Below are 17,500 nucleotides of genomic sequence, written 5' to 3'. Positions count from 1 at the left end.
TGCACCTCACTGCTGGAACAATCTGCAGAGAACATTTTAATTGCTCTGGTATCGCTACGGCAGTTTAAACTTTTGATTGAGGACCTCTTTGTTGAAAAATGTGTTTGTTTTTCTTGATTGTGTTTTATGATGTTGTAATTTTGCATGTGTATTATGTATTATCATAAAACTGTGTGTATGCAGGGCTCCCTTATAAAAGAGACCACGGTCTCAATGGGAATCCCTGCTAAAATACAGGTTAAATAAATAGCTTCCGCTCTTCAGAAGAGAATAAATGCAATCCTAGTGGATCATAAGGCATTATATATTATATATGCACTTATAAGCCAAACATGGCCAAACTCCTAGATAACCTGGTCCCCAGGCTATTGCACACAGCAATATGAACTTAGGGAGTAAAGTATTTGTCACGTGTGCGTGGGTGTATGTGTGTGCTGCTCGATGCACCATAATGGACTCTGCATTGCAGAGTCCAGCAAGGGGGAAGCAATCTGCACTGTCTGTTTGTGTGTGTGTGTGTGTGTGTGTGTGTGGGCAGTCAGGCTGCACCAACATTACCAACTGCAGGGAAAATGGTCGAGAAGGGATGAGAAATCTCACTCTCGCCGCAGGCTGTTGGTCGTCCCTCTCACTGATGGGCGTTTGCTGTCCCATTGACAGTGCGCGCCCTGGGGCTGTAGGTAAATGCAATACATACGCACACACACACGTGCATACCCACACGTGCATACACACACACGTGCATGCACCTACGCACACATACGCGTATAAACATGTGACGGTAGAAGGCATCACTTTGAGGACACAGGCATTAACTGTGTGTGTGTGTGTGTGTGTGTGTGACGGAGATGAAGGACAGCACTAACTGTGACTGCCTGCCCCTGTTGTTAGAAAGAAAGTATACTGAAGAAATGGAGGACAGAAGAGAGGTGGAGGGAGGTGGAGAAGAGAGGTATAACCCAGAAGAGAGGTGGAGGGAGGTGGAGAAGAGAGGTGGAGAAGAGAGGTATAACCCAGAAGAGAGGTGGAGGGAGGTGGAGAGGCCAGGCAAGGAGAAGACAAGAGACCAAGAAGTAAGCAGGGGGTTTGCAATGAAATACTCCTCAGAATACACACATTCAAATAGGAGACATTTAGGGGTGGAAACGGTTGAGACCCCCAAAAAGACACAAAAGACAACATTTTCTTTCAAATGAAATAACGGAAAAAAAAGTGTCAAAAAAATAAGCTTAAAAACAAAAAGTATCAAAAATCACAGTGCGTTCGTTGATAAACTCCTTTTTATTGAACAGAGGAACAGGAAATCCCAAAATGACAGAGTTTGACGGTGGTTGTTATTATCAAAGCTCATCGCTAGTAAAGTGCACTTTCAGTTTTACACACAAAAACTCATTGGGCCGAGAGTTCTCGTAGTGCCTGAACACACACACGTTCCTTTTAGCTTCTTATCGGATCAGACGTGTGCTGTGTCCCATTTCTTCACCCTTCAACCTGAAGTATGCACTCCAAGTACACACTCCCCTCATATGGACTTAGATGACAATGGATTGGTGTACTAAGATCTCACACTTAGACCACATCCTACGTGCTTTGAAATCTGCACGGGGGAAGTGCACAAGTGCATACTTCAGGAGAAGGGTGGAGGAATGGGACGCAGTAATAGTACATTACAGTACACACTACTCTCACACACTAGACGCACCTGAGTCCCACAGGTAGAACGTTTGTCTGCCACACTTAAGAGTTATTCATAAGCCCACATGAGAAGTGGAATGACAGAGCATCTCAGTGAGAGTGTGTGAGTGTGTGTGCATCAATGTTTTTGGAAGATCAGAACACACACATCAGATCTTAGAACGGTATAACTCCATCCATAATCCATTGATGTAATGCTTGTACAGCTGTGGCTAGTGGTAAATCCTACCGTTGTTCTAGAAAGCCTGTCATGTAATGAACTCCAATGGGATTGACTGACTGTGACATCGACTGACTGTGTGATTCATTATGTGATTGATTGATTGTAAAACGGCACAGTATCTTCTCCAAGAGTTCCTTTTATTGTCAAGTTTAAGCTTAAATATTCACCATGAACTCCGGTTTCCCGGACCTAGATTAAGCCTAGCCATAGACTACAAAAACATTTTCAATGGAGAATCGCCATTGAAAATATTATTTAGTCCCAAGACTAGGCTTAATCTGTGTCTGGGAACTGCCACTTAAGTGTTTTTAGCTTAGAATAAAAAATATATGTTTCTTAGCAGTCTCTTATACATAATATATATGTACACTTGTGTTTCTAGAGAGAAAATAGTGCTCTGTAAGGTCATTTTGTGACTCAGGTTTGGCACGGACTCCTCTTGACTTTACCCAGTTATTCAGACAGCAGAAAACAGGCAGTTATCCTACACACGCACACACACACACACACGCACACACACACACGCACACACACACACACACGCACACACACACACGCACACACACACACACACACACACACACACACACACACACACACACACACACACACACACACACACACACACACACACACACACACACACACTTCCAGTCTCACAGTAAATTAGAATGCCGTAGGACAGTCCAAGTCCTGCTTATTCCCGTAACTCTATAAGCGTTGATGTGGTTTTACTCTACAGTAAAGTTCACTTTACCACAGTACTAGTGGTGCCCTAAACCTTTGGGATGGTTCATGAGAATCCAGTCACGCGCATCACAACGGGAGGGGAAACAAAGCAAAATACAGTAAGTCAGTGATTTAAAAAAAAAAAAAAAACATAAACAAAGAAGACATCAATACGTCAACATAGGAATGAACAGTATGGATATTCAGACAGCTGGGTCGCTGCAGAATCATCAAAACAGAAGAAAAGGAACGTCATAGAAATGTATGCAGTATGTAGACCACCGCTGTCTTATATTGCACCTGGCGAAGGAGTTCCACCTCCGTTGATCTCAGGGTTAACACACACACACACACACACACACACACACACACACACACACACAGTACTGGGAGAAGACCAGCTGGTCATGAAAACACACCAATGTTTCACATCAACATGTATACTAGCATCTGACTGGGTCTCACTGTCAAAAACCTACATCCAAAGGAGATCTGGCAACGTGGATGAGATCTCTGTCTCTCTCTCTCTCTCTCTTTCATATCGTTCTTCTGACATACTCCCTTCAGACTGAAACCATCTGTTAAGACGTCAAAGCTTTGTCTACTCAAACCTAACCCAAATGAACAGGACAGGGCCGGACCGAGCTGAACTGTACTGGGCTGGCCTGGTTACACATCTACCGTAGTTGCTGAAACAGTGCTGGAAAGGTATGTGAAAGGGGAATATCGGAGCCCGCACAGTATGGTTCAGGTCAGTGTTGGCTCTGTAGTGTGTGAAGCCCCCTAGAGAGCTCTGTGTCTCTCTCTCACACACACACACACACACACACACACACACACACACACACACACACACACACACACACACACACACACACACACACACACACACACACACACACACACACACACACACACACACACACACACACACACACACACACACACACACACACACACACACACACACACACACACACGGAGTCTTTGACGTGTCAAGCTACTCTCACTCCCCAAGAGGGCAATGTTACGGATTCAATTCTACACTCCACCTCCAGTCACACAACCACCACAGTCAACATTACAACTCCAAGCAGAAATAAATAATAATATCAATAAATAGTCCGGTTTTTTTTGTTTTGTTACACAACAGGGGTTGTTTACAATACAGGGATTAGATGGGAGACTAAACTAAAGCCTGGACATAGACCGATGATCTAGAGAAGAGTTGAGGTCAACATCTGTCTAACCTGCCAGTGGCGGTGCGGTCTACAGCGGTTCAGTTCCACCAACCTCCTTTCTAATCAACATTAAAGCAGGATAAAACCCAGGTCGGGTCTGCCTTTGGTAAGGAACGGGTCTACCGACATTGGGTCAGTTTTGAGAAAGCTCAAAGTAGTACTCCTGAAGTAGTACTTTCCCTTCTCCAAGGGACGACCCGGGCCGCGAGAGGAACAACTGTAAAATCAAGGTCTGCAGGTCTGACATCCGAAAGGACGCTATTCCGAAAATGAAGAACACCGCTGGTCTAGGAGAGGAGTGGGCCTGCGGTTTCAAAAGATGATAAAGTACTACTTTAGTTACGAAAGCTTTGGGGAAGCTGACCCCCCCTGGTCGGTCTCTGTGTGGAAGAGGACTGTTCAGAGCAGACAGACGCACAGAGGGTTTCATCTACTCTCCTGTGGTTCTAGAAGAACCTCCGCACTGTCAATATCGACGGACCGGATCGGTCCCAATAGAGTCTAATCCACACACCGCCTAGAAGAATGGACATTGAAAATAACATGATGCAAATCAGCTACAAGTACACACACCCTCTCTCTCTCTCACCCGGTTGGTATCTGTTCCCAACACCAACCAACCCATGCCATCTTATGCCATCCTCCTGGGTATAAGACATAGACGCCATCTACGGGCTGGACATATGATCATCGTTTGTAAAACCTATCATCATGGGATAGCCTTATCTAAAAAAGGCTAGGTGAACATTTAGGTGAAAATAAACATCCTGTACACAGGTATACAAATGATACATCGTCCTTCCACGAGTCGTCTGGGTTTGTAGTTGTAGTTCTACCAGCTCTGTGCATTTGGTAGACCAGAGACTATTAACCACCAGACTGCCGGAGCTAGCCCCTTATGTTTGCACCACACACACACACACACACACACACGTGTGCGCGCGCGCACACACACGCGCGCGCACACACACACACACACACACACACACACACACACACACACACACACACACACACACGCACACGCACACGCACACGCCTGGGTTAGGTTGCTTGGTGCAGTTGTTTCCTTTTGTCTCCTTGTTGTTATTGTTGTTGTGACTGTTTGTTTTTTGTTCTAAAGTGCAGTCCAGATGCAGGTGACTTGAAGGGTAAAAAGCAAGTTCATCGTCTTCCCAGCATGCTGAGTGCAGGGAGAGAGAGAGGGGGAGGGGAGGGGAGGGGAGGGGGGGGATTATGGGAAATGAAGTGCTGCAGGCAAACCCCCCCAGGGCTGGCCCGCAGGAGAAAGGAATGGTATTGGCACAAGGTTTCAGACAGGTGTTGAAGGGGAACGGAGGAGGGGTGGGGGGCAGGGGTCAGAGGTCAGGGCCAGTTAGGTCACTCCCTGGACTGATAGAACAGGATGTATCCAGACTCTGAGTTCTTGGAGACGTCTGAGGTCAGCCCGTAGAACTCCTCGATGGCCTGGGCGTCGATTTTCTGATGAGCATACAACCGGAAAGAGAGAGAGAGAGAGAGAGAGAGAGAGAGAGAGAGAGAAATGATGACACACTGTACACACATTGTAGGAGGCATCATAGCGACAATACCACTATTACAGATGAGTAAGACTATGACTACACACACACACACACACACACACCTCCACAATGTCGTCATCAAACAACAGCCAGAAGCCATGACTCTTCACAATGGTGATGTAATGACCTCGGTTGGGTCCGCTGTGGGAAAAACACAACAAAGGAACAGTGAGTAGAAAGTGTGTGTGTCTGTGTCAGTTCGGAGACAAAGAAATGTGTTTGCATCTGCATATGTGAGGGTGCAGTGTGTGTGTGTGTGTGTGTGTGTGTGTGTGTGTGTGTGTCTACCTGCCACAGTGGACGACCACAGCGACCAGGTCGTACATGCGGTCGAGGTTGACCGCATCGCCTGACGTGTTGAAGAGGCGGAGTTCCAGAGGGAAGACGACGCGATAGGACAGCTTGGTGTAGCGGTGCAGCTGCTCCATGTACTTGAAGCGCTTCAGGTGCAGCGCCAGGATCATAGGCAGCTTCTTAACCCGCATCCTAGAAGGACACACAGTAGGGTCACACAGACACACACACAAACGGGTACTAGAGAGGGCGCGCACGCACACACGCACACACACACACACACACACACACGTCCTTGCATGTGCACACATCTGTGCGCCCCACACACACACGTCATTGCATGGGTACATATCTGTCCGCCACACACACACACACACACATAATCTTGCATGTGCACACATCTGCGCCACACACACACATAACCTTACATGTGCACACATCTGCGCCCCAAACACACACACACACACACAGTGTGTGGTACTGACCGTTTCTGGGCCTCTTGCTTGCTGCAGCAGGCCTCACAGTAGTATTTGTATTCGCTGCACAAGGTCTCTGTGTTACTGAAGTCCCTGGAGAACAACGCCGACAGAACTGGTTAGACAGACACGCTGAGACCCTAGAAACACAACGACTAGAATGGACATCCCCACTGAATGGGCCAAAACGGCCTCGGTGTGAGGGCTAAGTCCGTTCTGCGGTTCTACGCATTCTATTTCTATGGTTAAGGCTGCCGTGAGACTGGTCGGTCGTCGTGAGACAGGAGAACCGTGGAAGATGGCGGTGGGCGGGTTGTCAGCCGTTTACCTGAGACAGTGTGTTATGGATGTGTTCTGCTCGACGTCCACGGAAAGATCCAGAAAGTCCTCGTCTTTGCTGCTGACCTGTCAGTGGGGAACAGATGGAGAGACAGAGGGGTGTCAAGGGTGGGGGGTGGGGGGGACTGTCACTTTCACTGAGTCACCGAGGCTGCACCTGCTGGAACAACGCATGTGCATGCGCACACACGCACAAACACCCACACACACACACACACACACACACACCCACACACGACTGGGAGTCTTTGATGTGCTGAATGTGGCTTTGTCTATGTCTCTGTGAGGAAAAGTACCTTTACTGTGGCGCAGAGGGTTGTTCGGGGTCGTCCTTCCCTCCCTCCCTCCATTCCCTCCCTCCTCTCTGAGCACAATGCCTCCAGCGTCACAGAGAGAGAGAGAGGAGTGTGCGTGGCTGTTTAGAGTCTCTCTCTCTCTCTCTCTCTCTCTCTCAGAGCTCAGTATCTCCTGTCCTCGGGGAGCTAATCCCTCAGAGGACAATGCTCCTTCAGTCTGTCAGAGGGGGACTATATTACCTGAGGGAGCGGAGGGACACCAGGCCAGGGAGGATGGTGGTGGTGGTGGTGGTGGAGGAATATCAGCCTTGACAGTGTATAGGCAAAGCATTGGCAACACTGCTGATGATACCACCCATGAACAGGGTTGGGGGGCCAATACCATTTGAACTCAGGTCGACTCAGGAAGTGAGCCGAAATTCCAATTCCAGTTCTAAACGTTGAAAAGCACAGAGAGGACATTTGGAATTGGAATTAGAAATTCAGTTTACTTCCTGAATTGAAATAGTCTGGTTCCAAACCTGTGCCAAGTGAATGCTGAAGTCAGGGAATGGACATAATCCTTTGAAGGGCTGTGCTTCTCGGTTGCTGAGGAGTTGACCAGTTTGAAACACACTTTTTAATGACTTCCAGAGGACATAGGGCGCAGCACATTAACGCGCATACAACGTAACCGCAAGGTTCCTGGTTCGATTCCCACCCTCGACATATCTTGCATGTCATCCCTCCTGTCTCTCATCCATCCATCCTTCCTGTCAATTTCTACTGTCTCTATCCCAATAAAGCAGAAAAGTAATTACAGTTTATCATTTTTGGTCCTCTGTGGCACAGTTGGTAGAGCATGGCGCTAACGGCGCTTCGGTTGTGGGTTTGATTCCCACTGGGACCGTATGTACTGAAATGTATGCACTCACTGCAATGTAAGTCGCTTTGGATAAAAGCGTCAGCTAAATGGCATACATACATACATATATATATATAAAAAAAAAAATACAAAGTGATGTCTGCTCCATAGCCCTCCTCCAGCCCGGAGGCCCTTACCGTCTCACAGTTGAGGCAGCGTGTCTCATTGGTCAGCGTGCCCTGGAAGATGTCGTGCACCCAGGTGGGCTCCGTGGTCTTGTTGTTGTTCTCCACGGCCTCCGTGTCGGCGCCGGCGGTGCCGTTGTTCTTCAGGCGCCCGTTCTGCTTCTCCTGCTTCTTCTCCTCCTGCAGGATGTCCGCCACCGTGTTCAGCAGGTAGTTGAGGAACTCGTGGGCGTCCTGCTGCATGTAGTTGTCAAACAGGTCTGAGGAGGAGGGTGGGGTGGGGGAGGGGGGGGGTGACAGAGAGGCCAGGGGTGGCTGTTACTAGGGGGGGAAACAATGGGGGGGGGGGGGGGGGGGCTTGATGCGGAAGAGGAGGAGTGGTCACGTTCTAAGAAATCACCTAACTCCTATACAACAGTACACACTCATACAGCCTACCATCAGATATGTGTGAGAAAAGTGAAAGTGGAGAAGGGGAAGAGGTAGAGAGAGAGAGAGAGAGGTAGAGGTAGAGAGAGAGAGGGGTATAGAGAGAGAGGGGTATAGAGAGAGAGGGGTAGAGAGAGAGAGAGAGAGAGGTAGAGAGAGAGAGAGGTAGAGAGAGAGAGGGGTAGAGAGAGAGAGAGGGGTAGAGAGAGAGAGAGAGTGGCAGCTGACCAAACCCCAGTCCCAAACAGAGATCTGCATTGTTCATTCATTGTCGAGAGCTTCCTGGAGTCAAACCGCTGAGAGAACAATCGGCCTCTATTCCAGTTCCACGCTCTGGACGACCTTACCGCCGACACACACCTGCCCTTCACCCCGCTGCGCATTCACCTGTGCCCCTGCTCCTCCAACACACCCCCTATCGTTAGCACAATCCTCCATCCTACAACCTCTCGTAAGAGCACTACACACCTCCAACTGTGCTGCTCATAATAAATAGTGGGTTTTATCACAGGTAAAAATTGGTGTCAGCACTAGTGTGTTACATTGTAGGTATGCTGGGCACACAGTAAGACCTTCAGTCCTCTAGTCTAGTGAACACCAGTCTGAAGCAGTCGCTGCTGGGAGGGGTCGGTTGAGGTTCAAGGGTCAAGTTCAAGAACCTTGAACCTCGTCAAGCTCAGTCTGAACCTCCTCCCAGTAGATACGGGGGGGGGGGGGGGGTCTGAGGAGAACCGCCGAAAATCCACTGAAATCCAATGCGTTCTCCTCGTCAAATCTGCGCCCTCACTCACCGTTCTCCTTGCGCAGGCGAGAGATGAACTTCTTGGGCGGGATGACGCCCACCTTCTTCTTCTGGGTGGCGATGCTGTGGAAGAGGTCGGCCAGGCACGTCAGCAGGTTCTCCTTCTTCTTCTGCTGGGCCTTGTACGCCAACACGTTCTCCCGGAACGGCCGGCAGAAGTACAGCGCCTGGAGCACCGAGTTACAGTAACATGTGTTCCCAAACTGAGGGGGGGGGGGGGGACAGAAACACACAAAGAAACACACAAAGAAACACACACACACACACACACACAAGTAAGAAGTGTTATCTCGAGACAAGAGAGTGCCACACCATAAACACAGAGCAGAGATGCTTGACTGGAGACTCCGGAGGTGGACAACTTCATCTCTACAAGGTGAGACGCTAACGTCACAATATGGAGCTGTCGGAGCAAACATGCAGATCAATGTGAGCTTAGCTTGGCTTCAAATATCAACAACCTCCATCTGAAGAGTTGGCTGGGTGAAACGAGAGTTGGGCAGAGAGAGAGAGAAATTCATATGCAAACTAGGAGATTTGTTTGGGTTTTTTTGGTCCAACTGAAACGTGGGGGCCAGGGTCTGGAGAAAGGGTGTAAACACCGCATTCATAAACAATGAGGAAGATTAGATTCCCTGACCAGGCAGAATGACAAACAACGCAACCTGTTTCCTGCAACAATGGGAAGTGTCAACACCAGCTGTCAATGAAGAACTTTGTGAGTCATTAGGCTTCCTGGCAGCTTGCTCTGAAAGTGACACCAGTGTTTACGGTGATCGGTGCTGGAGGGGGGGGGGGGGGGGGGGGTGACAAGAGAGTTGTGGGGAGTGAATGACAACTTACGTTGACCAATCCAAAGTAGTGTTCGTTGATTGGGAACTGCTCCGGACCAATGTCTTTCTCCAGAGCGGAGGCATTGGTGCCCTGAGGGAAGGAAAGGAAGGAGGGAGAGAGACAAAACATTAAAAACATGAGCTTTGTCAAAAACAACCCTAGAAAACAACGGGTGTGGCCTTACTGTGATTTTTCACTGGTGGAAAGGCTTGAATACATCTGGCCTAGAGGTTCCTAGTTGTCCATGTCTCCGAGCCGAGCCTAGCACCGTTTTCGCATAATCGCCAACATTTTGCTTGAGATAATTGACTTGAGTCATTTCAGCCAACAGCGCATTCCTGCCTATTATGGGTTTCATGAGGATCCCAGTTCTCATCATAGCGAGCCCAGCTTATCCTTCTTTACAGAAAAATAATGAACCCTTTGGTTTCATCATCCAACCCAAATCACTATCGCCCTCTTAACTCAGGGGGGGATAAGTGTTACAGTGTAAAGACTCAAGAGCATTTAACATTGTGTGATTGTAGTGGCAAGGCCACTTATATCCAGCGAGAGCCCATTGACTGTGACTGAAGCTCAAAGCTTCTTCAGATGAAGCCTGGGCTTTGTAGAGAGAACATGAGAGATGGACTTTTGCGAGCATTGGTTTTGACTTCAAATGACGTGTCATTTTCTCTCAGTCAAAGCAGGCAGAATACCTCCCTTTGTTTCTCTGGCTTCCGTTTCAATTTCGTCAGCCACACACACGCACACCAACGCGCACACACACACAGCTGAGCCTGCTTTCCTGTTCTCACAGATTCATGCATGGATTTATCAAACCTGACAACATACACGCCTTCCAACTTGTTTGTAGTTCATCTACATAATAGTGTACCATCAACGCCGTGTCAACAATAATGGTGGCACGAAGGAGGCAGACACAAAGAAGACGCAGCAACGCAATGTGTCATATATCAACATCAATTGTCACATTCAGAACATGTTGTTTCATTCTAGAAAAAAACCAAAAACACTTTCTCCTCTCCCCACATGTGTCATACAGAGGGATTTCAAACTATGAACAGTGGACTGGTCCCCCCATCACTAAATACCCCTAAATATCAGGGGACATCAGTTCCATGTTGAAATTGACCTAAAACATGGCCATGAACTGAAAGACTTCATTCATGTCATGCGTCACAGTGTAGAGAGATATGCACATCTGTAGCATGATCCTATTCCCCAACAGCTGCATGTCATTAACCACTATTTCACACTGAGAACCTTTAAACACAGATTAGCCTAGTTCCGTGCCCACATGACAGATCTGCCATTCCCCTTGCTTTTTTATTTTTTTATTCAACTCACTAGTTTGGGGGGAGGGTTTCATCCTATACGACCACAATAAACTAACCCCCAGGCAAAGGGTTTTAAAGCTACTTGTCAGAGTGACAATGTTGCTGCTGCTGTCAACTTTGCTGACGTCGCCAGAGCAGAGGACAGGACAGTTGCTATCTGTTTCTAAACGCAGGCCCATCATCAGCTGGGTCGACTGGCCACCAAGCTACCTCTCCAAACCGATGACCCCGTCCCCCTTCATCGCATCCCTCCTAGTCAAAGCAATGACTGTGGCTTGCCTCCCACCGCCAGCCTGATCAAGACAAGAGTACCACCAACTCGACCCTCACCATCACCATCGACATTTACACAAGGTGCACGACAGTGACTGCAGGGAATCGATAAGACAATGGCTATCTGGGTACTTACCATATTACAAATGGAGGCGATATTTCTGACAGTCATTTAGTTTACAGGGTCCCCCTCACCGTCATCTTTATAAAATAAACATGGTTGCAGTTGCAAAAAAAAAAGAAGAAAAAAAAAAAGAATCAAGCTAATTCGCAGCCGCGGCTAGCAGAGAGGCCAGAGACTGCAACCTCAAGCGGAAAAACGGGCAATGTCTCCGCTAGAGACCAAGCATGCGGTTGGGCACCAGATGAAAAACAGAGCAACATTTAACGACGGGGTGACTTCATTGTCCCGGATTACTACCGTAACCTCTTGGTTCAAATTGACGGGTGAATGAGTGAATAGTAAACACACTAAGTTGCGGCAGGTTGGTAGCAACGGATTACAACCACAAGCTAGCTACGTCAGGAAATGTATACCCCCGCCCATTTGAAAAAGGGACCAGAGCTGATTGGCTGAGAGCACCGCTGTTTGACTGACAGAACAGGCAGACGAATCAGAAAATCGGATGATGTTGCTTACCAGAACAGTGACCAATCAACAATATTTGACTGGAGCAATGCTTTTCGGGAGTTGAAGTGAATTTCAGGAGGAAAACTTTGAGCCAACCTTTCTCGTCTTAGTACTGTATCAATCATGAACCTGTTCGGACAGAATCCTCTTTGTGCTTCTCTGTCCGGGAGAAACATCACTTAACTGTCATAGTCCATGAGCCGGGGGGTCGGTCGGTACCATTTGGAGGAACAATGTCACATAGTGATTTTTTTTTTTTTAAAGGTCTATGCGCCTAGAGTTAGAAAATATGTGATAGCATTGCAGCACTCATAGTTATCTCAGTGTTATCACTCTTTCTGTCATCCCTCCATCCCGTCATTGATTTCCACCTCTGTCACAGATTCTAAATAAAACATACATCAAATAACATCCAATCATATATAATTGCAAAGCTTAGAATCACAGCTATCCATCAGATACATTTCTGAGATGCTAGTAACCTTTGATCTATTACCTTTATATCAGTATTAGTGTAATTTTACCTTTCATCTTTGTTATTCGCTAAGAGGCCCAGTTGTATTGCAAACTATATTTGACGATGGTGAATGAAGGCATCAACATTTATCATAAATTCTAAAATCTATTTTATGTGTGTCACCACTCCCTCTGGGCTGTGACCACTTCTAGAATGTTGGAGACCAACCATGGAATTCTACAAACTAAAACATGTAATTGTACACATATATCACATAATATAGTCATACAATCATACACAAAGCTTTTGTTTGTTACCATGGACAAAAAAGGGCTTTTGCACACCTGTATTCCCTATTCTACAGGGGCGTAGGAAAAAACAGAGAAGTAGAAAGTAGGAATAGAAAAGACAGCCTCCCGCACACTGTCTCTGTTACCATGGAAACATAATGGTCACCCCGCCACTTTTTTGGGGTAAACAGCTGAGGAATGAGGCTGGAGAAATGTAACCATTGTCAAAATCGTAGACATAGCTGTGGTTGCAAGGACTGACCATCCATGAGATAAAAAAATAATCATATAAATCATGTTTTGAAGCTACACAGTGTTTCTTTACAATAACATTGTTTACAAATAATGGAGTAAAACAAGCTAATATGTTTGGTTCTGATGGGATAAGACAGTTGAACTAAGCTCATGAGACATTTACAGTATAAGTTATTTTCTTCAAGAATCAATACCTACAATATATAGTCTACTGTATAATTAATTTAAAAGTACAAAAATTGATGGTCTGGCCAAATGGTAGCCTACCGATGGCCAACATTTGGAACTGGCTCATGCACTATAATTTCTTGCGTTTACCTGTCAATGCTGGGACGTGGGACATCCGCTCTATTTGAATACGCAAATATTAATTTGTATATTAATGTTGTCTTCTCTACCCCTGATCAATTTGAATGTATTTTGTGTGTGTGAGAGTGAGGATGGAGGGAGAGCCCAAGGCCTTGATGATGGACTGAGCTGAAGTGGCACTGTTGTTGATGAGAACACCAATCATCCCTCCTCTTCTTTACACGCTCCAGCCTGTCTGTCCCTGACCTGTCTGTCCCTGGCCTGCCTGTCCCTGGGCTGTCTGTCCCTGGGCTGTCTGTCCCTGGCCTGTCTGTCCCTGACCTGTCTGTCCCTGGCCTGTCTGTCCCTGGCCTGTCTGTCCCTGGGCTGTCTGTTCCTGGCCTGTCTGTCCCTGGGCTGCCTGTTCCTGGCCTGTCTGTCCCTAGGCTGCCTGTCCCTGTCCTGTTTGTCCCTAGCCTGTCTGTTCCTGGCCTGTCTGTCCCTGGCCTGTGTGTCCCTGGCCTGTCTGTTCCTGGCCTATCTGTTCCGGGCCTGTTTGTCCCTGGCCTGTCTGTTCCTGGCCTTTACAGAGCAGCACTGCAGTCCTAGTGTGCCTGGATCCCATCACAAGGAACCTAGAACATACTGACTCTCACCCTGGATCCCAGTCAAGTGGATTGTTTTCCTTTCCCAGTGTTGTGAAATGTGAAGCTAAAATATAGAGAAGCCTGAGTTTATTTGAAATGCATGTTAAATATGTTTGGAATGTTTTTGGGGGTAAACTCATACCTGGGGGACACTGACAGAAAAATCCAGTGTGAATATTATTAGAGATATTGCTGCAGTTCATTTTGACGATGGTACGTCTGGGCATGCATGGATACTGCTCAAACTTATTGTAGTGCTGGTTGCTCAAAAGCAAAAAGATGAACATCATTTTTCCTTCCCTTATGTAAACACTCATTTGACAAGGTTGGACCAATAACAAAACAAGTTTTAGAGACCTTGCCCCTGCTAATCTTCAAACAAGGTAGTCTTGTGGACACAACAATCACTCCTCAAAGACAGACACTCCTCAGTCCTGCTCTGTTTATGGTCAACAACAGAAATAACCTTCACTGCCTCTGCCTCTGCCTCTGCCTCTGCCCCTGTCCTGCCTCTGTCCTGCCTCTGTGTCTGTCCTGCCTCTGTCTTGTCTCTGTCCTGCCTCTGCCTCTGTCACTGCCTCTGTCCTATGTTGAATTTCCAAATTGGTGAAGATTTGTCTAGGGTTAGGGTTAAGGTTAGGGTTAGGGCTTGGGTTAGGGTTAGAGTTAAGGGTTTGGTTAAGGTTCAGGGTTAGGGTTAAGGTTAGGGTTGGGTTAAGGGTTTGGTTAAGGTTCAGGCTTAGGTTAAGGTCAGTTTTAGGTTTAGACTGTCAATGGGATGCTGGTGATAGGGTTAGGGTTAGGGTTAGGGTTAGGGTTAGGGTTAGTCCATTTAGTCTCACCCCACAACAGAAGGCTACCACAAGTTTACAGAGTTCTACTCTGGATTCCTGATGAATGTGCCACTAAGGCTGTCCTATAGGCTATGAATGGACTAGGGCTGGCAACAAGGCATCCCATTGGACACATCACTGGACACATCCTGAAACTATCGCCAGCTCCACGGTACATGCCCAAGGACCCTTGAAATAGCTGTACAGTGACATCACTGCTTACTTCTGGTGCATTACAACCACAAGGCTTGATGCTTCAACAGCCCACTCTTACTCACCTGATACGAGAATCATAGTGACGTCCTCTCTTTATCTAGGCTCCATTGAGACATGTGTTGCAGTCCCAGGTCCCATGATCCAAGGACTGCGTTCATCTGGCATGATGTCATTTCTCAACGGTACCAACACCTTCAGCTGTGGCAGCAACTACAGGGTACAGGGCATTCAATTACAATTATTTCCTTGTTTATTTATTTATATATTTATTTTACAAATCCTAACAGCATACAGTAAATATCAACGACTGACATCAATAAGTGGGCAGCATTAGATATACTGAAACTGAGTGACTCTTGTCTAACTTTCGTCAGAAAATGTAAATTGTACTGCAAGATCATGCATCGTAAGGCAATTATTAAGATGAGACAATGAGAAGAACAGTCAGAGTAGTCTACAGGGGATAGAGAGTGATGGAGGGGCGGGGCCAACAAGAGTGAATTAGAAAGCTACTGTCCGTCTGAGGAGGCAGAGAGATAGGATCTTCCTTTGGTCCCACTTTGAAGACCAGCAGTGAAAGAAAAGGTCTCACATCTCTATTCACCCCCAGAAGCACTGCCACTGACAACACAACCATGCCCTGTGGGACTGTAGACCATAGATGTGTCCTGGGAGGCAGGGGGGGGGGGGGGCAATTGGCTGTTAGCATGCACTCTAAACACCAATTAGACGGCAATAACGAAGAGGGAGGGGGAGGGAAGGTAAGGCTTCTCTGAGGGGCTCCACAGGGGAGGGCTCTGAGCCCCTAGGTTCTATGTGTGTGTGCTTTCACAACAATCTGCCAGCCAATTATCTCCTTACCATTTACATCTGAACACAAAGAAGGGGAAGAGAACAAGTACAAATAAATAACAGACTTCAAGAGAAATGGGAAAAACAAAAAGAGAAAAGAATTCACCCGAAATAGCACCATCATCAGTGTTGTGAGTTTGTGATATGGGGGGGTCGGGGGGGGGGGGGGGGGGGGGGTTGGGGAATGATCAAGATTAAATGAAGTCGTCAGGACTCATTGTTGGCTTGAGCTCTGGAATGTACCAGGGGTTTATTTGGGAACGTGTTGATTGACAGGTTCTTGCATGTACCAAGGTTTATTTATGAATATCTTTGACTGACAGGGAAACAATTACAAGCAGTGGCTGGCTGGTGTGGGTTTTCTTAGTCCTTGAATTCTGTACAGAATGTTGTCAAAGCTTAGACTTTTCATGCTTTTTTAGTCCAACATTAATACAAGTTACAAAGTCCATACTATGTTTGTGGGTGTCTATGAATGTTCTTAAGGCTGCCCTCCACAGAATTGGCTGACCCAAGGTTTTTCGCTTTTGCAAAGCAATTACCCTTAAACCAGGTTTGAGGTTACAGCAGCACATGGACAGTGTGTGAGGCTTGATTTGTTTACACATCTCCTCTCAGACTGCAGCACTTGCTGTTTACACACCTCAGGTAACCTTATACTTTGCTATCTCCTAACCATTTATATGTAAACCTATATTTTTCAAGGTTGTCGTGTTGATAAACTGTCTCCCTGGTTTCTTTTAAAATTCGCAGTGCCATGTTGTCCTCATTGTTTACCCAGAATGATCGGCCAGCCAATTCCTCCTGGAGGAGGGCAGCTTTAAAGCTAGCTCCGATTAAATTAGCAATTGGCTGCTTGAAAATACAAATATGATTACACAGTCCTATAATGTTGATTTTTTTACACGCATGCCAATGGTGATTCTTCAGATATTTCATAAACATTGTGTTTTCAGAGAAACGTTTGGGTTGTTGTGATGGTGGTGGTGAACTGGCATCGAGCCTCCTCCTCTAATTGCGTGACAGATGAACAGCGGGTTCTTGAGACGGTCCGTTCCGCTGCTTTCTCTGGCTTTGTGTTGAATGCTTTAATCTGTCTCAGATGTGGCTCAATCCTCATGTTTGGACTGGGCTTGACAGGACTGTTGTACCCGCAGCACGTTTTCTGGCTAGAGGACAGCTGGACCTCATGGGACCTCTCCTGTGTGGTGTTGCTTGTATTGTACTGTGCTCAGAAATAGGACAGGCCTGCATGGTTGGGGTTACGTGCGCACAGCACGCACATACACACACACGCACACACACACACACACACACACACACACACACACACACACACACACACACACACACACACACACACACACACACACATTTACTGTATCTGCTCGCTCTTTAAAGGATTCCAGTCAATGAAACCTTCTTCTCAACCCGAGACAAAGGCGACC

General features: G+C 47.0%; 1 protein-coding gene across 2 annotated transcripts; it reads right to left on the bottom strand.

Moving 5' to 3' along the window:
* Positions 1 to 1,262: 1,262 nt before the first annotated feature.
* usp46 (ubiquitin specific peptidase 46) lies at positions 1,263 to 12,077 on the bottom strand. 2 transcript variants are annotated; one of them, XR_014554261.1, is made up of 10 exons: positions 11,720 to 12,077; positions 9,980 to 10,060; positions 9,126 to 9,339; positions 7,918 to 8,165; positions 6,570 to 6,646; positions 6,251 to 6,334; positions 5,760 to 5,957; positions 5,534 to 5,612; positions 2,515 to 5,370; positions 1,263 to 2,402 (listed from the first exon to the last, which is right to left on the bottom strand). XR_014554261.1 is itself a non-coding variant. In XM_083671788.1 (9 exons), the coding sequence occupies exons 1-9, from the start codon at positions 11,753 to 11,755 to the stop codon at positions 5,269 to 5,271; spliced, it is 1,119 nt and encodes a 372-aa protein (XP_083527914.1). In that variant the 5' UTR covers positions 11,756 to 12,077; the 3' UTR covers positions 1,263 to 5,268. The 2 variants fall into 2 exon arrangements, 1 of the variants encoding a protein (XP_083527914.1); XM_083671788.1 differs by having other exon boundaries at positions 1,263 to 5,370.
* Positions 12,078 to 17,500: the final 5,423 nt, after the last annotated feature.

This window comes from Argentina silus (genome assembly GCF_951799395.1).
Source record: "Argentina silus genome assembly, chromosome: 6".
Lineage (NCBI taxonomy): Eukaryota > Metazoa > Chordata > Actinopteri > Argentiniformes > Argentinidae > Argentina > Argentina silus.
Note: the sequence above shows the minus strand (reverse complement) of the source record. Positions and strands in the feature narration are given on the sequence as shown.

Excerpts from the sequence above, each read along its gene's own strand:
- usp46 (XM_083671788.1), bottom strand. The coding sequence starts at position 11,755 with ATGACTGTCAGAAATATCGCCTCCATTTGTAATATG. Across the intron at positions 9,340-9,979 it reads ACTACTTTGGATTGGTCAAC|TTTGGGAACACATGTTACTG; the intron begins GTAAGTTGTCAT and ends CCCCCCCCTCAG. Across the intron at positions 6,647-7,917 it reads GCTGCCTCAACTGTGAGACG|GTCAGCAGCAAAGACGAGGA; the intron begins GTAAGGGCCTCC and ends CCCCACTGACAG.